This window comes from Canis lupus, chromosome 21 (assembly GCF_011100685.1).
Source record: "Canis lupus familiaris isolate Mischka breed German Shepherd chromosome 21, alternate assembly UU_Cfam_GSD_1.0, whole genome shotgun sequence".
NCBI classification, from domain to species: Eukaryota; Metazoa; Chordata; class Mammalia; order Carnivora; family Canidae; genus Canis; species Canis lupus.
In genome coordinates, this window is record NC_049242.1 from 6,102,470 (window position 1) to 6,129,665 (window position 27,196).

General features: G+C 37.0%; 2 protein-coding genes across 9 annotated transcripts in view; one reads left to right on the forward strand and one right to left on the reverse strand.

Moving 5' to 3' along the window:
* The window catches only part of LOC485121 (lysine-specific demethylase 4D), a 35,033-nt gene extending 21,009 nt beyond the window's left edge, over positions 1-14,024 (reverse strand). Inside the window, exons 1-3 of one of the 4 annotated variants that reach the window (XM_038568272.1) lie at positions 13,598-13,990; positions 12,245-12,304; positions 11,897-11,990 (exon numbers count right to left, since the gene is read on the reverse strand). The gene's annotated coding sequence lies outside the window, so the exon portion shown is untranslated. The other 3 variants (XM_038568273.1, XM_038568271.1, XM_038568274.1) reach the window with 3 other exon arrangements.
* Positions 13,987-25,426, forward strand: CWC15 (CWC15 spliceosome associated protein homolog). Of its 5 annotated transcripts, XR_005375475.1 has the most exons (8): positions 14,065-14,200; positions 15,577-15,715; positions 16,273-16,385; positions 17,206-17,294; positions 19,659-19,772; positions 20,030-20,162; positions 23,870-23,988; positions 24,958-25,426. XR_005375475.1 is itself a non-coding variant. In XM_038568276.1 (7 exons), exons 2-7 carry the CDS (start codon positions 15,585-15,587, stop codon positions 25,085-25,087), a joined length of 696 nt encoding a protein of 231 aa, XP_038424204.1. In that variant the 5' UTR covers positions 13,987-14,117; positions 15,577-15,584; the 3' UTR covers positions 25,088-25,421. The 5 variants fall into 5 exon arrangements, 4 of the variants coding, with proteins under 4 accessions (XP_038424204.1, XP_038424203.1, XP_038424205.1 ...); XM_038568276.1 differs by lacking the exon at positions 20,030-20,162 and having other exon boundaries at positions 13,987-14,117; positions 24,958-25,421; XM_038568275.1 differs by lacking the exon at positions 20,030-20,162 and having other exon boundaries at positions 14,066-14,200; positions 24,958-25,421.
* The last annotated feature ends 1,770 nt before the right edge of the window (positions 25,427-27,196 follow it).

Consider the following 27,196-nt stretch of genomic DNA (forward strand, 5'->3'; position numbering starts at 1 on the left):
TCTGAAGAAATTGTTCCATTGAATTTTAACTTCTAGAAATCCAAAAACCAATGTGTTTTCTGATCCTTTTTGTGCAACCTGCTTTTACTCTCTTGACATTTTTAGGATATTCCTTTGCTCGTTATTTTCAGAGATTTCATTAAGATATGATTTGTAAGTCTTTTTGTTAACTATTGAGCTAGACTCTCTCACATAGAAACTCATGTGCTTCATTGCTGTGAAACTTTCTGATAACCGATTTTTTTTTTAATATATATTCCTTCCCACCATATTTTCAGTTCACTCTCTCTGGAAATACAATTAGTTGGTTATTAAACCTCTTGGTCTGATCCTCTAATTTTCTTATCTTTGTTCTCCTATTTTCCATCTTTTTGTTCTTATATTTTATTTTCAAAATCTTTTAGCAGTTATTTTTAATTTCCAGAAATTCTTTTTTGCTCTCTGAATATTCCTTTTATTATAGATTTTTGATATTTTCCATGGCTGAGGATTTTCTCTTCTCTCTCTAGAAGTATTAATTCTAGTGATTCTTTTTAAAGTTTCATTTGCTTTCTATATTGTGTCTGTTTCCCCTTAATTGACCCTTCCAGGATGTTTTGGTTTTGGTCTTTCATGTTAAGTGCTTTCCTCATAGTTATTCTTGGCTTATGTTTAAGAGCCAAGCACTGAAGACTTGCATTTGCTATGTATGGTTGGTAAGCTTCACTGAGAGTGCTCTGACAAAGATCTAGTCATTTCCTTTGAGGAATGGGGCAACTGTCAGTACCCAAAGTTAAGAGAATAATGAAAAAACTTTAAATTTATGTATCTTATTCATTTGAAATTAGGGACCAGGAATTTATAGTGTTTTAATTTACTGTTTTTGAGAAACATTAAATAATAGGGAAAATTGCACAAATAACAAAAGCCTGCATTCCAGTCAGAATTGACATTCTTAATATTGTGTCATATTTGCTTCAAGTGGCTTTTTTAAAAACAGCTTTATTGAGATATAATTTACAGAACAAAAATTTCACCCATGTCAAGTGTACAATTCAATAATTTTTGGTATATTTACAAAGCTGTGCAACCATCACCATAATCTAGTTTTAGAACATTTCCATCACTTGAAAAAGAAATCTCATGCCCATTTTCAGTCACAACCCATTTCCACCCTCAGCTCTAGGCAACCACTAATCTGTCTATAGATTTGCCTATTCTGGACATTTCATATAAATAGGATCATATCATATGAGGTTTTATGTGTCCGGCTTGTTTCACTCCACGTTTTTGAGGTTCATCCTTGTTGTAATATGTATCAGTATTTTGTTTCTTCTTATGGTTGAATAATATTCCATTGTTACGAATGAATTGTTCATAGTAGTTTTTTTATCCATTCATCTGTTGATAACATTTAGGTTGTCTTCATTTTTTGCTATTATGAATAACACTGTTATGCATATTCAAGTACAAGTCTGTGTGGACATGTGTTTTTATTTTTCTTGCGTACATACCTAGGAGTGGGATTGCTGGATCATATGGTAACTCCTGTGTTTAATGTTTTGAGCTGCTGCTACATTGTTTTTCTGAAGCCTGCAACATTTTAATTTCCACCAGCAACATAGAAGCATTCTTAAGTCTCAACATTCTCACCAAAACTTTTGGTCTTTTTTTTAAAATGGTACTTCTAGTTGGTGTGAAGTATCTTGTGGTTTTGTCTTTCCTTAACAACTTATTTGACACTGAACATTTGTTCCTATATTTGTTGCCCATTCATATGTCTTTCCTGAAGAAATTTCTATTCAAATTCTTTGCTCATTTTTCCAGTTGTCTTATTATGGAATTGCAAGAGGTCTTTAACATGTCCTGGTTTTAAGTCCCTTGTTGAGTATATCATTTGCAAATATTTTCTCCCAGTCTGTGGATTATCATTTCACTTTCTTGATTTTATCTTTTGAAGTGGACAAGTTTTGAATTTTGATGAAGTGCAACTTATCAATTCTCTATTGCTTGTGCTTTTGCTGTTGTTAAGAAATCATTGCCTAACCCAAGGTCATGCAGATATAGTCCTGTTTTCTTCTAAGACTTTTTTTAAAATTTTTATTTATTTATGATAGTCACACAGAGAGAGAGAGAGAGGCAGAGACACAGGCAGAGGGAGAAGCAGGCTCCATGCATCGGGAGCCGGACGTGGGATTCAATCCCGGGTCTCCAGGATCGCGCCCTGGGCCAAAGGCAGGCGCTAAACCTGGGTTCCCTTCTTCCAAGACTTTTATAGTTTTGCTTACATTCTAGATCAATTTTGACTTAATTTTTGTATATGGGATCCAAACTCATTCTTTAAAAGTATGTGGATATCCATTGTTCCAGGAACATTTATTGAAAAAAACTATTCTTCCACTGTTGAATTGTCTTGAAACCTTTATCAAAATCAACTGGCCATATATCTAAGGGTTTATTTCAGGCTCTCAATTCTTATTAAATATATATATATATATATGTATATGTATATGTATACATATATATATACACACATATACACACATACATATATATTGATATGAGTATATGTAAGCAAACCAATGTCTTCTTATAACTTTGTATTAAGTTTCAAGGTCAGGTAGTCCTCCGAATTTTTTCTTCTTTTTCAAGATTGTTTTGGTGATTCCAGGTCCTTTGTGTTTAAATATCAACTTTAGGATGAAATTTTAACTTCTGGAGGGAAAAAAAGCCAGGAGCAATTACAATAGGATTGCACAGAAACCATAGATCAATTTGGGGAGTATTGCCATCTTAACAAAATTAGGTCTTCTGACCATGAATATGGAATGACTTTTCATTTATTTAGTTCTTCTTTAACAATGTTGTGTAGTTTCCAGTGTGGAGGTCTAGCATTTCTTTTGTTAAATTTATTCCTAAGCATTTTATTCTTGTTGATGCTATTGCAAATTGAATTATTTTCTTAATTTCATTTTCAATTCAGATTGCTCACTGCTAATGTACAGAAATCTGGTCTTGTATCCTGAAATCTTGCTGAACTTACTAGTTCTAGTAGTCCTTTACTGATTCGTTAAGATTTTCTCCATATTAAATCACGCCATATGTCAATAAAGATAGTTTTATTTCTTTCTTTCCAATTTAGATGCCTCTTTTTCTTGCCTAGCTGCCCTGATTAGAATCTTTGGTGTAATGTTGAAAAGAAGTAGTAAGAATAGACATCATAAAGGGTTTCATTCCTACTTTGAATTCTTTTAAATAGAAGAAATAAATGTTTCAGATGATGTAAACCCCAAATCCTAATCTCCTTTTCCTCCAAAGCCCCATAAACAACTATTATGAATTTGGTGAATTTTTTATTGGTAGATGTCTTTTCATTTGTACGTGTGTATGTATTGTGGATCCACTAATAATATGGAGTATTGTTTTATGTATCTATTTTATTTTATATAAAATGATTTAGTAACAAATATGCTTATTTTTTTCAATTTTTATGTCTCAATTCATATATACAAAAATAGTTTGTCATAAGAATACATTTAATCCATTTCCCTATTAGTATTTAGATTACTTTCAGTGTTTTTTTATTACAAACAACACTGCACTAAAAACCTTGTACATGTGTTTTTGTAATTATATGTGAGAATTTACCTAGGGTAGATATTTTTTAGGAGATACAGAAACTACATTTTGTATTTTATTAGCAAGGTCAAGCTCCTAATTAACATATGCACTAGCAGAGTAGGAGAGTTTCTTTCTCCACACACTCAAATGCACTTGGTGATGTCCAATTTTTAATTATCTGATTGGCAAAATAATTTATTTCCTTTTATATTATTGTGTGGCTTGTTTCCTGATGAGGTGACATAATTTTTCATTGATTACTGACCTTCTGTGGGTTTCAGTTTTAGGAGTTAGCAGTTACATCCTTTGCTCATTTTTTCAGTTACTTTTCTTTTTCTACTGATTTGTAGGAGTTCTTTAAATGTTTGTGATACTAATTGTGTCTATTGTAATAAGTATCTTACCTCATCCCACCACCTCCATCTAAATTTGCTTATCACATATTTTAGTTGTTTTGAAAAATTAAATGTAATCAAACTCACTAATCTTTTCTATTATGATTTGTTTCCTTATCTCCTGTTTTAGTAACCCACTGTTCTCAAAGTCACAAAGATTTAATTTTCTTTTGTTTCCTTTGTGTTTTATCTTTATCTGTTTCATCCATTCAGAACATCATCTCGTTGTTGGGAGGTAGGGATCTATATTGTTGTTTCAGGTTTGTTTGTTGTAGAAATCTAATTGTCTACCACCATTTTCCCACTGAGTTGGAATCCTCCACTCTCATATACCAAGTTCCAACATAAGTATGGATTTCTTTCTAAATTCTCAATTCAGGGATCCCTGGGTGGCGCAGCGGTTTAGCGCTTGCCTTTGGCCCAGGGCACGATCCTGGAGACCTGGGATCGAATCCCACGTTGGGCTCCTGGTGCATGGAGCCTGCTTCTCCCTCTGCCTATGTCTCTGCCTCCCTTTCTCTCTCTATCTCTCTCTCTCTGTGACTATCATAAATAAAAATTTTTAAAAAAAGTAAATTCTCAATTCAAGTCCACTGATTTGCCCATTTCTGTGCCGAGTCTATACCGTTTTAATTACAATAGCTTCAAAAAATAATAATAATAATAATTACAATAGCTTCATACTTAGTATTGATAATTGATGAGGCAAGTTCCTATGTGCTTATTCATCTTGTCCAGAATTAATTTGGGTATACTGGTAGAGTTAAACTTCAGTATTAACTTTAGGACACATTTTTCAACTTCCACAAAAGTCCCGTTGATTTGAATTGAAATTATATGAGGTAGAAAAAATTTGAGATAGACATAGTTCCCATATTGGGCATTCTCATTTCCTAATTGGTATTCCCCCATTTATTCAGATCTTGTATGTATTTCAAAAAATTTCAGAATTTTATCAATAAAGATAATGCATCCATTGCCTTAGATATATTCTTAGGATCTTCTTAATTTTTTGAGTGTATTGTAATGACATTTTTTCTATTAATTTTCATTATGTATTGCTCTAAATATCTTTTCAAATGTTGTACCTCTTTATCCTATTATAGTAGCCTGACCATTGATTCTAGAGTTTTCCAAATAGATGATCATATTTTCTGAAAAAAATGCAAAAATTATATTTCATCTTTTCCAATAGTCATAGTTTTTTTTCTTTTCTTTCCTTCTTTCTTTTTTCTTTTTTTTGAGCTGGGCAAGAATGGAAGTCTTATATAATTAGATATAATCTCTAGTAAAATATCAAATGTTGACTGATTTAGTAGAAATTCTACACTCATTTCAGATTTTATTAAGAGTGATTCTAAACTTTAAGTTACATCATATCATTTATCACCTAATATGACACATTTTTGAGTGACAGGGACCCAAGATAGATAGACATAAACCAGGACTCTACTAAATTGACCAAGTATTTGAATATTTGAACAATGTAATCTAAAAATTGACCTAATAGGCATATGTTGAATGAAGTTTGTACTCCCAAACCACAGAATGTAATTTTTTCAAGTATTATGCAAACTTTACAAAATTGACCATAAAACTGTGGCCATAAACCAAATCTTCACAAATGTCATAGGGTAAAATTAAAAGCAGGCAGGATATAATTAGAAACAATAAAGTTAGAAATTAATATTTAAAAAAACACCTAGAAAACCCTCAATTTTATAAAATTGAAAATAAATTTCTATACAAACCTTTAATCAGAAAGAAACAGAAATGAAAATTAGGAAATACTTTTAATTAGAGTGGGTATTCTATATTTCAAATCTTGTGGGATGCTGGTAAAGGGTATTAAAAGGAAGATCTACAGACTTAAGTAAATATCTAAGAAAGGAAATAAAAGAAGTTTGAAAAATTCCATCTCAGAAAGTTAGAAAAAAAGCAAAGAAAGTAGAAAAAAGAGAATAATAATAAAAATACAAACAGAAATTGATGAAATATTAAACCAATATAAATTAGGGAGGACAAACAAAACCCCAGAAGTTCGTTTTTTGAAGTCAAATAACATTGACAAACCTCTGTTGAAAATAGTAAAGACCAAAAATAGAAGGCACAAATAACCAATGTCAGGAAAGATAAAAAGATCATCACAATAACTGCTATAGACATTAAAGAAGATATGATAGTATAAACCACTTTAAGCCAATATATTTTAAAATTCAGATGAAACACATTCTTAGAAAAACATAATAGCAAAATGGACAGAAATTTCTTCTGAACAGCATATATCTATAACCATCAAGAAAAGTGAAACAGTAACCAAAACTCTCTTCACAAAGAAAATTCTAAGCCCAGATGACCTAACCTGCAAATTTTACCAAACATTCAAAGAATAATGCCAACCTTAGACAAATTTCCCCAGAGAGCAGAAAAAGAATATTTTCCAACACATTTTATGATATAAATGTCATGATACAAGTCTCCAATGAGGACACTATGAGAAAGGAACATAATGGGCTAATCTCACTTATGAACATAGATGCGAAAGTCCTAAATAGAATCTGAGTAAACTGATTCCAGCAATAGACTCATCATGATCAAGATGGGTTTATTTCAAGAATGAAAGACTGGTAGTTAAATTAATTAATACATAACACACTAATAGACTAAAAGAACCTCACTAGATGTAGAAAAGTGTTTGATAAAATTTACCATCCATTTAGTAAACTAAAAATTTTATGGAAATTTTATCAAATAAAGTGCATCTACCCCAAAGCTTCAGGCCACATAATACTGAATAGTGAAAGTTAAAAGCTTTCCCTTTCTGATCAAGAAAAAGACAAGATGCCTGTGATTTCTTTAATCAACATTGTGCTGGATGTCCTATCCAACATAAAGCCGCAAGGAAAAAAAGAGAGGAGGGGATAAATTGGAAAGGAAGAGAAAAAGCTGTCATTATTCACAGGTATCACTGTATATGTGAAAAACCTAAAAGATCTACAAATAAGCTATTTTAACTAATAAAATGGGTCTCTGAATTTAAAATAGCAATATATAAAAAAACAATTTATATATACCAGCAACAATTAAACAATAAAAATTTAAGAGACCATTTACAATAGTATTAAAAATTAAGTGGCACCCTAACGCTTACCCTAACAAAATCTTGCAAGTCTTCTATAAAGACAATAATATAAGTTTACTTAGAAGCAATTAAAGTAGACCAAAACAAATGGAAAGATATAACCCGTTAGTAGGTTTAAAGATTCAATATTGTAGAATTGCCAATTCTTATGGTAAACAATAGATTTGCTGTTATTCTAATCAAAATCTTAAAAGTATTTTTGTAGAAAATCTTACATTTTATATTGAGGCATGAAGGGCCAAGAATAATAAAGCACTCATAAAAGAGGAACAATAGAAGACTTGCTTTACCAGACTTCAAGACCCCTCTACACACTATGCATAAAAAGGAATTACTGGTAGAACTGTGAAACATAGAACTACAAAACTTTCAGAAAATAATATCCAAGAATATCTATATATATATAACTTCAAAGGAGGAAGACCCTCTTAATAAATACCATATACTAAGCAGAAAAGGAAAAGATTCATCAACTGAACTACCCAAAATACTACAACTTTTTGTATATCAAAATATACCAAAAGGAGGAGCCAAGAAATGGAAAATCCACATGTAGCACAAGTAAGTAACAGAAATGGTACCTAAAGTATTAAGAACTCATAAGAATCAATAGGAAAAAAGACTTGATACCTCACAAAAGAAGAAATCCAAATGGACATAAAACATATGCGAGGTGATTAGCAATCAAGAAAATGCAAATTCAGACCTCAATAAGATATTACTATCAGCCACCAGGTGACCTAAAATTGAAAAGCTGGACAATATCAAATGTGGTGAGACTATGGAACAAAAACCCTCATCCTGCTGATAAGGATATATATAAACGAAACGTACACACCTCCATCTCTGCACATTTATAAGAATGTTTATACTGGCATCATTTGTAATACCCATACCAGAAAACATAATTATTAGAATAAACAACATATATTGTATACGTTTACACAATGAAATTCTACATAATATACTACAGCTACACAATATACACATTAAGTAGAAAGGGAAAAACAAACACAATCAACACATATGATTCATTTATATAAACATTTTGGACATCTAAATAAAGTTTAAAAATTGGCAAGACTAAATATCATTTAGAAATAAATACATATGGGATCCCCGGGTGGTGCAGCGGTTTGGTGCCTGCCTTTGGCCCAGGGCGTGATCCTGGAGACCCGGGATCGAATCCCACATCGGGCTCCCGGTGCATGGAGCCTGCTTCTCCCTCTGCCTATGTCTCTGCCTCTCTCTCTCTCTCTCTCTGTGACTATCATAAATAAATAAATATTAAAAAAAAAAAAGAAATAAATACATAGCATTTATTGAAACTTATTTGGGAGCTTTATATTTGATTAAATTTTGTAAATCTTCAATGTTTATAAAAAATAATGTGTATTCTCTTAAAAGGATTTTATATACATATAAATGCAATATACAAATACATATGCATATATAAGTGCAATAAGCATATGTATCTATGCACACAATGCATCACTGCTGTTAATTTGTCTGCCTGAGCAATCTGAGAGAAAATGTTTAAAAAAATGCCCATTGATTGTGGATGTCAGTTTTACCTTTTAATTCTTATTTTTGCTTTATATTTTTCCACCAAACTATGTACTTAGTTGCATACATTTTTAGGATTGTAGTATTTTCCTAGTAGATTTTCTTTATGATTCAGTAAGATGGCCCTATTCATGTCCTTGTTAATGTTATTCTATTTAAAGAAAACTTTTGATAATTCGTGTTGCTACACAGTTTTTTTGTTGGTATTGCTTAGAATTGCCTGGTATGCCTGTCTCTTTATTTTCCCCATTTTAGTTGTTTAGTTTTAACTGTTTTTTAAGATGTTTGTTTTTAACTGTCTTAGTAACTATGGGCTGGCCAGCTAATGAGATAGCCATGTACTCAGATTACGTAAGAGGTGGTTAAATTATACTATTATCCAGTAATCTAGCCTGGACCATCAGCAAATTTCATTTTGAAGCTGTCTCCAGAAAAGTCCTCTCTCTGGGCCTCAGAGCATCATCATTTAAAATCGGGATTTTGTTGGTGTAAGGCAGGGTATTATTCTTATCAAAGCAAAGGACCAGTTTGTTTGTTTTTTTCCCTTAGAAAATTTGTCATTTTCAGGTTAAAAATTTTAAATGGATGTCATTATTTATGTTTATTTTTAAATGTGATTTCTGACTTGTGATCATTGGGAGTTTTCTCTCAATTTTCTTATTAAAAGCCTCAAAGAAACATTTTCAAGCAAAATTTTAACATTTTGTGGGTTGGTAGCTTTGTAAAAGAGGTTTACAAGAATTGGGGGAAATGATTCAATTGAAAAATGAGGCAGGTTGGGTTAAATTAGAATTGTGATTGGATTGGGGGTGAGGCTGATTGAATTAGAATTTTGATGATACATGTAGAGCCTGATAGTCACATGACTTTTCATTTAGTGATTCTTTCCTGAAAAGAAATCATGTTTCTGGGTCTTGGCGTATCTTCATGTCAAACCTGGATTTCAGACTAGTAGAATGAAAGTTATTTTTTTTCTCCTTTAAAATATAAAAGAGATTAAAGCAATGACTTTTTCCATCAAAATGTGACTTTTTTCCTGTTAAATTCATTCACTCACTCACTCATTCGGCCATTCATTCACTCATTCACTCATTTGGAAAAAAATGGGTGGGCACTCTTGGTACCAGGCACTGTTTTCAGTGCTTGGGCTACTTTACTGGGATAAACAAAGATGCTGCTCTTTGGGTTAGGTAGAAAAAGAAATACTAAACGTAACTAAATTATATAGGCTTATGGAAGATGATAAATGCTATGTAAAAAAGAAAAGTATAGCAGGATAAGCGAGATAAGGAGTACACAATGTTGCAGGACCCACGTGGAAGATGGTACAACTTTAAATAGGGCTGTCATCGTTGGGTGACCTCATTTAAACACAGACCTGCATAAGACAAGTAAGAGTGTTCTGAACAAGGAAATAGCTATGGCAGGAGCTATGATCAGATAACACCAGGAAGGCATGTAGCCTAGAGAAGCAGAAGCAAGACAGGAAATGGATTAGGTAGGAAAGAGCCTTGTAGGTCATTGGGAGCACCTTTAATTTTCCATGAGACAGACAGGGATCCAATGCCTATTGTCTAACTAGATCTCCTTTTCTCCAACCCTATCCAATTGTATTGCTAATTTTTAAAAATTAATGCCAGTCTGATACTACAGTATAATTCATCATTGGTTTACTTTCATTTTCCTAATAGGGAGGTTTTGTGTCTTTTATATTTACTGTTTCTTTGGAAGTGCTTTTTCTGGATGGCCCGTTTATGTTCTTTGCTCATTTTTTTACCGGGTTGTTTGTATTTTGTTATGTGTAGTAGTAGTTGTAGTAGTAGTAGTAGTAGTAGTAGTAGTAGTAACATTTTATATGTCCTAGGTATTACAAAATTTACCTGTTCATCTAACATTTATCTTTTGAGTTTGTTTTCAGCATATTCTGCAACAAAATTAAAATTTTATATAGATAAATTTTTACAATTGCTTCTTTTACAGGTCTTAGGTGTTGTGTCTTGCTCAAAGGATAAAGTTCCTAGGTTATACAAATAGCCTCTGAAGTTTTCTTAGATTTTTATGGTTTCTTTTTTCCTTTTGGATATTCAACAGGATGCAGTGCCTGTGGCAGCAGCTTTGAAGCTAGAACTCCTGCATTGCATGGTGCCACAAGAATAGTCAGTTTTGAAATCATAGTTATTTTATAAAACATCCTTTTCACATTGAATTAAAATCCTACCTTTGTCATATGAAAATGAAGGAGCATTTTAAAAGTTATGATATATTAGATCATATCCAAAACCTGGTAAGAATGATCTAAAAGGGACAGATTCATAGATTATGAGAGAGAAGAAATATAACAGGATGCCAGTTACTATGAAGGCTGAAGGGATTGAGACTCAGACCACAAAGGAGAGGGCTGAGATTACCTCAGCTCTACTAAACCATTGAAAGCTGAGGGTATGGGTATAGTCATAGGCAGCTTGCTAGAACTGCTGGAAGGCACATGAGAAATCCTTATTTAAGAACTTTAATTTTCTGAGAAAAGTCATATCACTCACTCCTGGGAAAGAGTATGAGAAGAGAAAAGAGGTTGGAAGAGGTGTGTAGATTTGAAGAAAGAGGGGAAGTGTGGGAAATCCTATCATTGCAGAGTGAGAAAATAAACAATCAGAAGAGTCTAAGAGCTTTGGTAGGCAGAATTTAGGGCGTAGCTGGATTTCTGTGGTAATGAGTATCAAATGAGAATTCCTGGGAGATTATCTAAGATTTTTGCCAGTAAAGATAGCTGATGGGGTGAATTTTAAGTTTTTAGTAAACTTTTAGTTTCTTTTACTAATACCTTCAAATCATTTAAGTGAAAAGCTTTTAGTTTCTTTTATTAGTACCTTAAAATCACCTAAGGAAAAACTTTTTAGTTTCATTTTTTAATAAATAGTTTCAGACCATTTAAGTCAAAGCTTATAATTTTGTAGGCTGATTGTGTTGTATGTTGGTGTCAATAAAATTACAGGGATGATTACTTAATCACAGTGATCCAAAGATTAGGTGATGGGCTAAGAGATAAATGAATCAGGGTGACTGACTCAGGGCTGATAAGGGCAGATGGAACATAAAAACCAGGGGTATGTTCTATAATTGTGTTTCCCACTTTGTTACTTCATTCCTCCACTCCATAGTACATCAATCATTCATTCATTCAACAAATACTTACTCAGCACCTATTATGTGCCAGGCACTGTTCTATATGCAGAGGATACACCAGTGAACAAGAGAGACAAGGTTCCTGCTTTCCTGGAACTTACATTCTAATACAGGAAGATAGACAATAATAATAAAAATAATATTAATAATAATAATAATAGCTAACATTAATTTAGCTAGTACTGTTTGCTGAGATTGTTTTAAGTACTTTACAAGTATTCATTCACTTAATCCTTATCAGAACAATAAGAGGTAAAGACTAGAATTATCCCCATTTTATGTAGTGGGCACTGACAACATAAAAAAGGGAAAATAACTCCTTTTAAAGCAAAGGTTAAATAACTAAGAAAAGGCACACCTGGAATTTAGCACCAAGAAAGGCTACAGATCTCTTTCCCTTAATGACTTTGCTGTGCTCCTTCTCAGACAAGAAACAAGGAGAGAAACAATAAATAGAATAACTTTGGTAGTATTCGGGACTACAAAAAAAATAAATAAATAAAGGAGGGCGACACGATGGTATTTGAATGTTGGGGGTGTGGGGAAGAAAATGAAGATGTCAGGGAAAGCCTCACTGATGCAGTGACATTTGAGCTGAGGCTTGAAGGAGGTTAACACGGTTATCTTGAGGCACAGGCAAGAGAAAACCCAGTGCAAAGGAAATCTTATCCTTTGTGAAACAGAAATGCCCTGTTGGCTGTGGCTGGAGTTCAATATGTAAAAGAACGTCTGATTAAAAGTGAAGTCAGGCAGATAGGCGGGAACCAGACCCCTTGGGTTCTCAGGTCACATTAAAGAATTTGACCTTTATTCTAAGTGCAGTGGGGTTTTTAGGCAGAAGAGTAACACTACCTGATCCATAACTTTCAAAGATCACTCTCACTGCTATCTGCAAAATTAACCGTATGTAGGGCCAGAGTGGAAGCAGGAAGGTCCATTAGGGAGCAATTATAATGCAGGTGAAAAATCCCAGTGGCTTGAACTAGGGTAGTGGCAGGGGAATGAAATTTTGGGTATCATACTTTAAAAGTAAAATGGACAAGTCTTGGAAATAAACTATATGTGAGGAGTCAAGTAAAAGGGATTTAATCAGGAGCCTTGAGGTTTTGGTTTAATAAGTGGTACCTGGCAGTGTCCTTTACTGAGACGTACAAAACTAGGGGAGAAACACCATCCCTAAGAGAAAAATTTTTTATCTTGACCTTCAGAAAGGAAGGGGCTGCTTCTACTTTTTAAAAGAATTTACAGGTTTCAAAGGAAGAGTTCTGGAAATAAAGCTTTTTAATGCTCGATTTTATGAGCTGTTTATATTTGACACCAAGTTGGAGATGCTGAATTTTCATCTGTCTAATATTTATTGAGCATCTACTGTGGCCAAAGACCATGTGATGAGATACCAAGATGGACTAAACAAACGAGCTCCCTGCTCCCAGTGCTTTTTGGAAAAGGGAGAACGGACGACTGGCGTTCGTTGTCTCATTAAAAGTTCCCCCAACGCCCGAGTAGCCATCTTCCAGGAACTGCATCTCGCGCTCCTGGCAGTTGGGCCCAGCGTTCCAAACGCTCATCATCGGGCTAATAAGTGAATCTCTAATAGTGACATCTCCCCTCCCGCTAGAACTCAGGCTTTTTTAAAAAAAAATGGAAATGTTAACAAACAATACGAATACAACCTTTGCCTTGAAGACTAGTATTTTTGCAGGAATGGTACCTTTATAAAGATCGTGGTTGCCCCCGTACATATTTGTTCTTTCTTCATATCCAATTAAATGAAAACACTAGTTTTTCCGCAGCCCACTCTAGGCTGGCTGGGTCTAGCTCAGGAGAGAGGAAGCCGGAGCCGTTGGCTTTAAACACTTGGGTGTAATCCTTCTCTACGCTCCCTCCCGCTAGCCGGGGACTCGCGGTCCGCTACCCGGGGCTTTCCGTCCACGCAGCGGCGGAACGAAGGAGGCTGGGAGGGGGTCGGGGAAGGGAAGGACGCGAGAGACATTAAGTAATTGGCTCTTGAAGGTATAAAACGATGTTTCGGGTCTACTCGAAAGCACGGATTTCAAACGCCCGCCCCCTGGGCCGTTTCGGCCCCGCCCCCCGCCGTCATCACGCCGACCTCCACCCCGCCTGCTGCCGATTGGTCTCCGCCTCGGCCTCGGAAGTGCGGCTGAAGAGCCGGGGTTTGCTTCCGGGTCGTGGGGCTCGGGCCCGGTCCTGGGCGCGGAGGCTGCTGGGAGGTGAGAGTCGTCATGGTGTCTGTGTGACTTGCGGAGGCTGTCGCGTTAGACCTTGGTCGACGTGTGCCGCGGGAGGGTAGCAGGTTGTCCGTCCCGCGCGGGTGGGGCGGGGAAGGCCGGCAGCGGCCGGAGTCGGCGGTAGCGGGCCGGGCGTGGGCGCAGGGGCCGCGGCGGGGGCGGGGGCGGGGGCGGGCGGCGGCCGCGGAGCGCGCAGCGTGAAGGCAGTAGGCGGGCGGCGGTAGCGGGGTCCACACCCCTTCCTCCCCCGAACCCCCTGCGAGTCGGGCCTCGGGGTGAAGAGCCAGCGAGCCTCTGGTAACAGCCCGAAGGCCAGCCCCCGGGAGGCGGGAGTGACCGAAATCCGGGAGTGTGCGGGCGGCGGCGGCGCCCCCAGCGGCAGGAAACCCGGGCTCTCTCGGCGCAGATCCCTTTTCCCTTTTTAAAAAATCGAGGGACGTACACTCAGTGCCCGCCTCCCCCACCCCGGTTCCCCGCACCTGGCTTTTCGGACGCTCGACGGGACTTGAGTAGCCACGTCTGCTAGGCACCCCTCTTGGCAGCCCCAAGCCAGAAGTAACGGAAGGGGTCCCCGAGTTTTGTTTATCGGAATCCTTTGGTGGTGACTTTCCTTTCATGAGCATCGTCACCTACAAAAATCTGCTTTGTATTCTAATCGTTGCTATAGAAGAAAGTTGGACCGACAAAAGGTTGTTGGAGAATCCTGCCCGTGTAACTGTCCTTAAAGTTTAGCCTACTTTACTCCAGGACACTCCGTAACCTTGTCGGTGATTTTAAAACAACCTGGTTTTGTAGTTAGTAGCCTGTTTTCTGTTGTATGAGGTTAAGTGCAAACCTTAGGGCATCTGGTGGACTAGGGTTAAGCTGAGAATTTTTTTTTTAAGATTTTATTTATTTATTCATGACAGAGAGAGAGAGACACAGAGGCAGACAGGCAGAGGGAGAAGCAGGCTCCATGGATCAGGCCCTGGGCGGAAGGCGGCACTAAACCACTGAGCCACCTGGGCTGCCCATAAAGCTGAGAATTTTTAAAACTCAGTGTTGGCAGTACTAAATTTTGCAAGGCTTTGACATTTCAATTCCTTTTTTTTTTTTTTTTTTGACATTTCAATTCTAATAATAACCCTGTGGGGGACATTGCCCATTCCTCAGAACTTGGAGCTGGATGACTTGCCCAGGGCCCCAGATACAGAAGGAGAACAGGAACACCAACTCCCATCTTCATGAGAGAATTTTTTGCCCTAAATAAGAGTTGCCTAAGAAGCTATATTCCTTATATACCCTGAGCTTCATTATGTGTTTTCTTGAGAACTTTTGTTTGAGATTATTAATTTTGGAGAATGAATTCTGGAAATTATTTCACAAGGATGAATATTATTAATATCTTATGAAATGAGAATATATCATATTGGAAATAACTTGATACAGTTTTTCTTTAAAGCATAAAAGATGACAACAGCAGCTAGGCCAACTTTTGAACCTGCAAGAGGTGGGAGAGGAAAAGGAGAAGGTGATTTGAGCCAACTCTCAAAGCAGTATTCAAGTAGAGACCTACCTTCTCATACAAAGATAAAATATAGGTAATGAAGACTTTTTATTTTCTTGTTCAGAAGACAAGACTAAATCTGTTAAATGGCATGCTCATGAGATTCTAGCGTGTTTGGGGTATATCACTAACCTATTTTCATAGGGATAGAATGCAATAGAGTGTTTAACATTAAAACTGTGCTCTGATTATTAAAACACTACCATGTACTACTTATGCAGAAATCCCTATTAATTGGGAATTTCCGTATGTAGATGGCTCAATAGCAGTGACCTCAGGGCCCATCCACTATCAGCACTACTCAGTGTGAGGTGAAAAGTGTCAGACTAATGAGCCCTGAATTGATGTACTAACAAAAAGTAAAGACATTTTAATTACTCCCCAGCCTTATGGGAAAATATGTGACTCAGTTTGGGCTTTCTGAAACGTTGGAAACATTACAAGAATGCCTGTTAGTGACCTTCAGATTAGGGTAATGATCTCATTTAGTTCCTTGAACTTGAGGACAAAGTGGCTTTTTGCGAACTGTCTTCCCCTGCTACAGCCATGTATCTTTTTAGTAATATTTTCACCAAATTGTTTCTGCTTTAGACAAACTACTCAGGATGCCCCTGAAGAGGTTCGCAACCGTGACTTCAGGAGGGAGCTGGAAGAGAGAGAGAGAGCTGCTGCAAGAGAAAAAAACAGAGACCGTCCAACAAGAGGTACCAACACTGCCCCCAGATATTTGTCATCATGAAATTATGTTGACAATGGTTTTTCTTTCATGGCTAATTGGAGCTGATTAATATTTTTTGTTTGCTTGCTTTAAAATGTTGGCGTAAACAATATAAAGTATTGTTTGCTTTAAGATTGGTAACACTTTCTTAAGTGATTAGATTAGAGTTGACTCCAGTTCCATCTCTTTGTGCTTCCTTAGCAGAAGGAACAGGATGATCTGGGGATATCTGGCAGTTCTTGTTTCAGTTTACGTAAAGGTTTTTGTCTTAAGATTTATTTGAGAGAGAGCACATGTGCATGAGCAGGGGGAAGGGCAGAGGGAGAGATAATCTCAAGCAGGTGGGCCTCAATCCCAGGACCCCAAGATCATGATCTGAGCCAAAATCAACAGTCAGATGCTCTACAGACTGAGCCACGTAGGCACTCCTAAAGGTTTTGACTGTTTACAGCAACGAGACTTTTTAAGGCTTCGTGTTTTCTCTATGTGAGGGTCTCCTGTTTTTGTCACTGGGTTTTGGAAGGCATCTAGGGGCATAAGTTATAATGTCTTTTTTGTATTTTCAACATATGTAAAGTATTCCCTAAATTCCCTGAGAGAGACTACAGTTCCCATATTAAAATCAATACTTTCATTAATTCGTTCAACAAATGGCATGTGACCAAGGGCACATGCCAGGCACTGTGGTCCCTGTCCATGCTATCTTGATACTTATAATCTAAGCTCATTATGCCCACAGATCCGTAAAGTGTTAAAAGAAACACAGTGTTTATTTTAGTAAGCTAAATGATGTTTGTTTTCCCCAGAACATACAACCTCCTCGTCGGTGTCAAAGAAGCCTCGGTTAGACCAGATTCCTGCTGCCAACCTTGATGCAGATGATCCTCTAACAGATGTATGTTTTATTTCCTCCATTGATTTCCACATAGTAATTCATTTATTATGCTTTCTGAAATGCTTGTTTTACTTTTTGGCTTTAAGAAGTGGCCTATATTTGTTTTTACTTACTGTTACTCAAATGTAGTCCTGACTTCAATGTTAAGCTTTATGGTTGATTTTTTAAACAAAAAAGTAGTATTACAATAGTAATTAAACTTTCAGAGCAAGTTTGATTTTTGGAAAACCAAAAAAGAAAGTAGTCTATTAAAAGGATAAGCTTCCCCCAAAAATAATTCTCCATACTAAGCCCTGGAGGTTGACCATGTTCTATACCTCCATAGGGCATTCTTCATTCTAGGGTCTCTATCAGTAGTAGAACCCCAATAATTGAACTCAGAGGCCTTTCCACAGTAGGTACCAAAGGTGCCCCCTCTAGATGTGCTATTCAACTTAATGGCTGAATAGCCATTGGCTTTTTTTTAGAAAGGGACATGATCTAGGTGAAAGCGTTTTTAGGATTAGTGCTTCAGTTAACATTCAATTAAAATTCAGTGGCCCTAAGTCTATAATCAACTTGCAGTTTTGTGCATACAGTCGAAAAACATGAGTGGCCTTTCATGGGTCACATCTAATTATTTTTTTTAATTTATTTTTTATTGGTGTTCAATTTGCCAACATACAGAATAACACCCAGTGCTCATCCCATTAAGTGCCCCCCTCAGTGCCTGTCACCCAGTCACCCCCACCCCCCGCCCACCTCCCTTTCCACCACCCCTTGTTCGTTTCCCAGAATTAGGAGTCCCTCATGTTCTGTCTCCCTTTCTGATGTTTCCCACCCATTTCCTCTCCCCTCCCCTTTATTCCCTTTCACTATTTTTTATATTCCCCAAATGAATGAGACCATATAATGTTTCTCCTCCGATTGACTTATTTCACTCAGCATAATACCCTCCAGTTCCATCCATGTCGAAGCAAATGGTGGGCATTTGTCGTTTCTATTGGCTGAGGAATAGTCCATTGTATACATAGACCACATCTTCTTATCCGTTCATCTTTCAATGGACACCGAGGCTCCTTCCACAGTTTGGCTATCGTGGCCATTGCTGCTAGAAACATCGGGGTGCAGGTGTCCCGGCGTTTCACTGCATCTGTATCTTTGGGGTAAATCCCCAGCAGTGCAATTGCTGGGTTGTAGGGCAGATCTATTCTTAACTCTTTGAGGAACCTCCACACAGTTTTCCAGAGTGGCTGCACCAGCTCACATTCCCACCAACAGTGCAAGAGGGTTCCCCTTTCTCTACATCCTCTCCAACATTTGTTGTTTCCTGCCTTGTTAATTTTCCCCATTCTCACTGGTGTGAGGTGGTATCTCATTGTGGTTTTGATTCGTATTTCCCTGATGGCAAGTGATGTGGAGCATGGTCACATCTAATTAAATACACATATCAGCAATTAATTCCGTAGTTGACAGATTGAGTTAAATAATGAACTCAGTAATTAAATAAAGAGAACCTAATATTAAATGGGATTTAATAATCATTTGGGGCAGCCGGGGTGGCTCAGCGGTTTAGCGCCGGCTTCAGCCCAGGTCATGGTCCTGGAGACCCGGGATTGAGTCCCACGTCGGGCTCCCTGCATGGAGCCTGCTTCTCCCTCTGCCTGTGTCTCTGCCTCTCTCTCTCTCTCTGTATCTCTCATGAATAAATAAATGAAATTAAAAAAAAAATCATTTGTTTGAAATTATTCTTTTTTTTTTTTTAATTTATTTATGATAGGGAGAGAGAGAGAGGCAGAAACATAGGCAGAGGGAGAAGCAGGCTCCATGCACCAGGAGCCCGATGTGGGATTCGATCCCGGGTCTCCAGGATCTCGCCCTGGGCCAAAGGCAGGCGCTAAACCGCAGGCGCGCCACCCAGGGATCCCTGTTTGAAATTATTCTGAGAGTGTAGCACAATTTTTTTGTACTTTTGATTATCCTTCTAGCTTAAAAGTTGTTTTAAGCTAGTAAAACTATTTGACTCTTGGGGTGACAATGTGTACATATGTATTGTGTGTATCAGTGTAAAGTATTCCTTGTCTGATTTTACAATATTTTCATATGTAAATTCCCTTTTGACAATGTAAATTTGAAGGATACTTTGTTACACTTTTTGCTGTTACAATCTCTCAAGCATATCAGGGACATTTTAGTAAGTGTTATGTAAACTTGTTTGTGGGGTTTCATTTTATGTTTTGGTTGATTATTGATTTTAATCATATTTAGGTGCACTTATCTTTCTCAATAGGAAAATTAATCCTGCCCCAAAGATTTGATAAGTAATTTTTATGGGAAAAATAAAGAATAACGTACAGTTTCTCATGGACTGTCATTCTTTTTTAGGAGGAAGACGAGGATGAAGATTTTGAAGAGGAGAGTGATGATGATGACACTGCAGCTCTTCTTGCAGAACTAGAAAAAATTAAAAAAGAAAGAGCTGAAGAGCAGGCCAGGAAGGTAAAAGCAAAATATTAAAATGTGCATCTTCTCATCTATACTAAACTAGGAATATTCTTTAGTTTAAGCAATACTATCATGTTAGAAGTCATCCTTGCCATGTGTAAATATTAAAGCACCTATAGATCTAGAAACCCGATTATTTTTGCGACATCCTAACTTTCCTTGTTATGTTAGAAATTCTCTCCAAATAGTTCAGGCATGCCTCATGATACTCATCAATTTTTTTTTCATTCACTTGTTCATTTTTTCAACAGACATTTAGTCATTGTCCACTAAGTGGCAGAAGAATTAAAGATGAATACGATACAATCATGGTCTACAAAGAACCCATGGATAGAATGAAGCCATCTTTATCCCTTTGTCTCCTGCTTCCAGCCTTCTTTCCAGGCATTTGTTGATGCAGTCTGTCAATAGATTTTATATAACCTAGGGCAATTTACCTAACTTCTCTGGGTCTCCATAGTCTCTCCATGTATATAATGGAAGAAAAAAATGTCTGTCTCATAAAGAGTTACAAGGATTACATAGAATTCACAGTATATACCTTTAAACTTCAGATGAATTTGCCATAGTAGTAACAATAAGAGATGAAAAGGTGAGCAAGAGCAGGTCAGAAAAGTAGAGGTTCATTAGCCAATGCTAAAGGGGTTTGGACTTTGTCTTATTCTTTTTTCTTTTTTTTTTTAAGATATTTATTTATTCATGAGAGAGGCAGAGACATAGGTAGAGGGAGAAGCAGGCTCCCTGCAGGAAGCCTGATACAAGACTCGATCCCAGGACCCCAAGATCACGACCTGAGTGGAAGGTAGACAGCCCCTGAGCCACCGAGGTGCCCCTGGACTCTGTCTTGAAGGCCATGAAGAGCTAGTTGATTTTAGCAGGAGACAAGATTTGATATGCATTTTATTTTTTTATTATGAAATATTTCAGTAACATAGAAAAATATAAATAATAAATTTAATAGTCATCTACTTGGCTATGCATTTTAGAAGGATAACCCTGGCAGAAGTATAGAGGATTGGGAAAACTGATTGAGGAAGCTGTTCCAATAATCCTCATATGCAATTAAGATAATTTTGCATAATAGAATTGGAATTGAGAGAAGTAAATAGATGCTGAGAGAGTTGTCAAGGAGGTAAAATTGACCAGATAAAGTGACTGGTTAGCTATGGCAACAAAGATGACCCTCAGTTCCTGGGTAGATGTTGTTGACATTAACTAATACAGGGGATGGCAGAAGGATGCACATGTTTAGGTGGAGAGAAAAGAGATGATGAGCTCTGGAACGTGTTGAATTTGACACATTATGAGATACTTAGATGGAGATGTCTGTCTCCACTTTCAAACAGAACAGCTCAGCTTTTTTTTTATGAGCTTCTGTGTAAATTTTCATTTGAACCAAGAATTACTCTGTTTAAAGAGGGGGGAAAGACTGACATGGGTTCATGTGAGGAATCCAGAGAAGTAGAAGATTGCTGGAATTCAAATTGGAAGAATATTTTATTTATTTATTTTTCAAAGAATTTATTTGTCCATTCATGAGAGAAACAGAGAGAGAGGCAGAAACACAGGCAGAGGGAGAAGCAGGCTCCACGCAGAGAGCCCGATGCGGGACTCCATCCTAGGTCTCCAGGATCACACCCTGGGCTGACCCGGCGCCAAACCGCTGAGCCACCCAGGCTGCCCAAGAAGAATATTTTAAATACAATTTCCATCAAAGTTTGGCATTGGATAGCGTGATTCCCATAATAGCTTATAATTGTCATATTTAATTTTTAAAAATCAAAGAATTATAAGAACTTTCCTGATAGTAGATATTACTTGCCCACCACTAGAGGGCAGTTGTATTCCATATTCTTTTGACTTGCCTAACAGCTCTGGATACATAGAGACAAGAAATATAGGTGCATTTGGTTGACCCTTAAAAAGGATAAATATTTTAGACAGAAGGTCTTGGAATTTTGTAAGATTCCTCTACTCTCTTTGTACAAAAATATATTGGTGTTCCTAGGGGTTGAAGGACAGTTTTACTTTGGTTTCTGTTTCCCTGGCTGGTTTTCTAGCGGCTGATTTTTGAAGTGTCCCAATATAACATTTTCAAACCAATTAGCCTGTGTCAGGGGCTAGGAAGCTTTCTGTAAAGGGGGCCAGATGGTAAATATTTCAGGATATTTCTAGCTTGCAGACCATGCAATCTCTAGTGTGGTTCTTTAGTTCTGCTCACTGAAGTGTGGAAGCAACTATAGACAATGCAGAAATGAATGAGTTTACTGTGTTCCACTAAAATTTTGTTAACAACAATGGGGTGGTTTGGATTTCATCTGCAAGCTGATTATAGCCTGTGTTTGTGAACCATAATGTTTCTGGGACTTGAATATGGAAAGAGTTGGCACCTTTTTTTCCCAGTGGTTTATGTGGCAGCCAGCCAGGACTCTAAAGGAAGTAATATTCCAAATATAAAATGGCCAGAACTTTATTATATCACATACATTATTATAAGATGGATACGTTGTATGTTTGAGCTCTTATTTTTTTAGAATCTCAGAGAAATGTCTTTTCACTTTCAATATCAATATAATTTGCAAAAAAATACATTGTTTTTAGAAAGCTATCTGTTCTTAATCTGTGATGGAACACATGTGCCTGATTTTGTTTGCTTAAGGTCTGAGTAGTGACCTAAAGGAATTTACCTGTTTATTTCCCTGATTATTGCATCTTCTCACTTTCCAGTCATTTGGCCTCTTAAAAATGAAATCTGTTGTTCACATTTGGATATTAAAATGAAACATCATTAACCTGTATGGAAAATTTTGAACTTTCTTAGGCTTTGTTTTTTTTCTTTAAGATTTACTTATTTGAGAGAGTGTGTGTGTGAGCAGGGGATGGAGAGAATCCCAAGCAGATTTCCCTCTGAGGGTGGGGCCTGATGCAGGGCTAGATTTCACTGCCCTGAGATCATGACCTGAGCTGAAATCAAGAGTCAGATGCTTAACCAACTTAGCTACCCAGATGCCCCTGTTAGGTTCGTTTTAAATTGGAAGTCCCTGGGGATGCATGGGTGGCTCAGTCAGGTAAGTATCTACCTTCAACTCCAGTCATGAGGCTAGAGTCCTGGGATCAAGCCCCATGTCAGGCTCCTGGCTCAGCGAGAAGCCTGCTTCTCCCTCTCCCTGCTGCTTTGCACACATGCTCTCTCTCTCAAATAAATAAAATCTTTAAAAAAAAATAAATTGAAGGTCTCTTTTTCCTTGATCTATTAAGTCATCAGTTTTCCCCTTCCTAAAATACAATAAAGTGGGATTTATTTTTGGTTTAAGAGAGCATGAACAGGTAGATCTAGCAGTTGCTATGGCTAAGAATTGTAGGCATTTTATGTTTCTAATTCTAAGAATGAAACTGAGGCTGATTTGAGTTTAAAGAAATTAATGCTAAATTAAAAGTAAAGAAAGACAAGCTCATAACTGATGAAGGATGAGAGGTATGAAAATGGAAAGTTAGTAACAAATCATAAGAACAAAATGGATAAACGTGGGGTAGATTAGTAGAAATGCATGTTAACTGAATATAATATTTTACATGATAGTTTTAGCTACTTATGGGCTAATAATAACTTATCACTAGTCCTGGAAGTGCAAATTTACACTGTTAATAATTCAAAATAAAATTATTTTTAATCATAGTTCTATATAGCCCATCTTTAAAAATCAAAGTAATAGCTTTGCTAAATGTGTTTCTTTGATGTTTAACATACCCTTAAATGACTAGAATGTATTATTGATGGACTCTTAAAATAAGCAATTAATTTTGGATGTACTTCAAGAAAGAAAACATTTAAATAGGCATTCATAGAATTTCAGAGTCAGACTAATGAATGTAGACAAGCATGAACTATTTATTATAAGGCCAAATTATTTTGGTAAGTGAAACTTTTCTGGTATTTCTTATATCTTAAAAAACAAAACAATAAACAACCTACCTTGATGCTTATTCCTTCTCCATCATAAAATCCTAACAATCTTTTAAAATTTGAGTTATGAAAGAAGATTGACCCCAGAATTAATGTAAGTAAATGAGTCCTCCTCTGTCATTGACAGGAACAAGAACAGAAAGCTGAAGAAGAAAGAATACGTATGGAAAACATTTTGAGTGGAAACCCTCTCCTTAATCTCACTGGTCCATCCCAGCCACAGGCCAACTTCAAAGTTAAAAGAAGGTACTTTACACAACCCAGTTGGATGTATATTGCAGATTGTGCATTTTATGCCAAACTATTATATAAAGCCTCTAAAAAACCCCTTTTTATTGATAATAATTCTCCAGCAGATACGAGAATAATGGAAGAAGCAGAATGAAAGAAAATGTACTTACTTTCAGTAGATATTTATGATAACCAGCTCTGTGGCAGATACTGTCCTAAGCACTAGGGATGGAATAGTACATTGAGCTCTTGGCCCTACAGAGCTTACATTGTAGATGTATGTATGAAGAGCCCCCAGGATCATATTCAGAAACTAGCAGGACGCAGAGGACTCCATGTAGAGTTGTACTTGTGACTAACATAGTAAAGATACAAAGATCCACGTAAGGGAGAAAGCTACTGGAGGAATCCATTTGCACACTTATGCTCTGTCCCTCCTACGAGCGGTCACCCAGCACATTCTTTCCCCTAGGACTGAATTGTAGATCGGGGCAAGTCTGGGAGCCTTACTGGTTATACCCCAGTTTCTTCTCCTTTTTGTTGCCATAAATGCTAATACTACAGTGGATGATTACTAGTGGTAACTGATGAAAGAGGATAAAATCCATAAAACTGTGTAATCTAAACTATACTAAGTTATTATCTAGAACTATCTATGCTAATCAGGGTGCTGCCTCTTTGTTTTAGACCTGAAAACATTAAATATTTATGTAATTAAGCCAATGTATTCCTGCTTTTTAACTCAAAGTTCCTATACAGGGGAAATAATGAGAATGTTTGTGTTAGATAGGAATTACCCTTCCTGCTGTAATAAAGCAGGGTTACAACCTAGTAAGAATTACTTTATTCTTTTGGGTGTAATTGCTGTATTAGGTGATGTACATGTTCAGCATCTTTCTGGGTAATAACCAAGCTTTGCAGTTCACTTGTTCTTGTCTCCTGATACAGACATAGAAGACATTCTGTTTTCTTTTTCCTCTTTAGGTGGGATGATGATGTTGTTTTCAAGAACTGTGCAAAAGGTGTAGATGATCAGAAGAAAGACAAAAGATTTGTAAATGATACACTGCGATCTGAATTTCACAAAAAGTTCATGGAGAAATATATTAAATAGTACAGTTTTATGTGCTTAATTAAAGACTGTAAGGTGTAAACGATCATTCTCACTTTGTTCTGTTTTTCTCTTTCCCCATCTAAATTGTGTATAGGCCTCCCTAATTTTAAGTTCCAAACTATCTTTTCCTTTATTGATAACTTTATTTGATGAGGACTTGGGAATTGGTTTAACCTAGTTTCCATCCTCTGAATATTTCCAGTAATATGCTTTCCTTTTAATATGGGAAAGGGAATCTTCTTGTAATAAATATTTTCAAAACTCGAAATATCTAAATCTGTGCCCCCAACTTTTTTTGTTGAAATGTATACAGCTTATAAAACGTTGCACATTTTCTTTTGTGAATTGTATTTCTTTATGCATCAACTTCTTGTTTCTTTGACATTGATTTAAGGTCAGTTAATGTGTGATACTTTCTCTGTGTTTTTGCCGATGGTGTTTTAAGAGTGTGATGGAGGATGAAAGGCATTCTATTTTGGCCTACATGTTGGTATGGAAGAGGATCATCGAGCTCTCAGCATCCTGAGTGCATGTCTGAGGGTGCATGGAGCATCTTTCCCTTCCGTAGGCGCTCCATTTTTTCCTCTTGGCCCAAAACTGCTCCGTAAGCATGCCCAGGGAACATGTGGCTCTCCTGCGTTCTCCTGGATACTCAACGGCCATGTGCCTTGAATGAGGTAGTTTGCCACCGGCACACTTGAGATGCAGAGAGCCTAGGGAAGTTTAACCTCAAACCAAAATAAAACTTTGGGAAATAGGATTTTGTTTGTTCGTTTGTTATCTTGGAGGATATATATGTGGGAGGTGGGGCTGTCTCTATACAGCTGGGAAATGAAGCTTTTCTGAGCCTGGACTGGGATTGGAGGATGCCACTTTGGTAGGGAAATTGGGACCAGGAATTGAGCCACTTACAGAGACTTAATCATAGGATCCCTCAGTTGTAATGGTTACAGATAAAACTTTTAAAGCAATAACATGCTGTTATCAGTGGCTCTTTAAGCCCTTCTCTCTAAGAGCTCATTCACTGCTCCATCATTTCCATACGTAGCCTGAGTCAGGAGTAAAGCTGGACGTGGTGCCCAAGTCTTGACTCCACTGTCACATTCTCTGTATTTTTTCCAGTTGATCCATTTACACAAAATTTTGAATCCTTCAATTAGTGTTTCTTAAAAGCCTTTAATAATATTTAAACCTAATCTTTAAAATATCTCCTTGGGTGGCTCAGTCAGTTAAGTGTCTGACTCTTGATCTCAGCTCAGGGTTTGATCTCAGGGTGGTAAATTGAAGCCTTGCATTGGGCTCCATGCTGGGCACTAAGTTGATTGATTAAATGACCTCCAGCTTTACAATTAATAAGATGCTTCCACGTTCATTTTCAATTTTCTAAATAGTACCGCTGTTCCATAGGATGAAGACCTGGGGCCTTCCAAGTGAAGGACAATGAAACAGGCCAAATCACTGGGTCACAGTTAATACATGATGGGACATGTACAAGTGCCTTTAAACTACATGAAAAGGTGCTTCCAGATGTGACTTTAGATTTCCAAAACTAGTGCTTGAGAGTCTGGGTAAATAAAGTGTTGAGGAAAAGAGGCAGCAGCACTTAATCAGAATTTTTTCCTTTTTGGGATCTGAAAGGCCCACCACATACCCAGGGGCCTAGTCCAGGTGCACTTAACTTCAGGTTCCCTATTTGGTTCAGGGAGAATTGCAGTAAAGGTCATTACAGTGATTTCATTCTCTCTTTCCCTATGGTTTTCCCGTATAAAACAAGTTGTGTGGCCTGAGTCAGATTTGAGACCCATAAGGATCCAGTGTCAGCTCTCAGCTCTCACAGCAGGGAACAGCCTTCTTAGCTAAAACGCCTTGCAATCTTGAAAAACATCTTACTGAGAACTTTTATCTCTCTCTCTAAGGGCCCATGCTGAGTGCAAGGAGCCAGGGCTTTGAAGCCACACAGATCTGGATGTGAAGCCCAGCTCCAGCAACACCACTCCCTGTAAACAGGGGGCATAATTTTCCCTGTTTTATAAGACAAGGAAACTGACATTTGTTTAAAAGCAAAGTCGTAAACCTTTAAAGGGGGTAGGGTGGAGATTCAAACCTACA

Excerpts from the sequence above, each read along its gene's own strand:
- CWC15 (XM_038568276.1), top strand. The coding sequence starts at position 15,585 with ATGACAACAGCAGCTAGGCCAACTTTTGAACCTGCAAGAGGTGGGAGA. Across the intron at positions 16,386-17,205 it reads CAGAGACCGTCCAACAAGAG|AACATACAACCTCCTCGTCG; the intron begins GTACCAACACTG and ends TGTTTTCCCCAG. Across the intron at positions 19,773-23,869 it reads CTGAAGAGCAGGCCAGGAAG|GAACAAGAACAGAAAGCTGA; the intron begins GTAAAAGCAAAA and ends TGTCATTGACAG.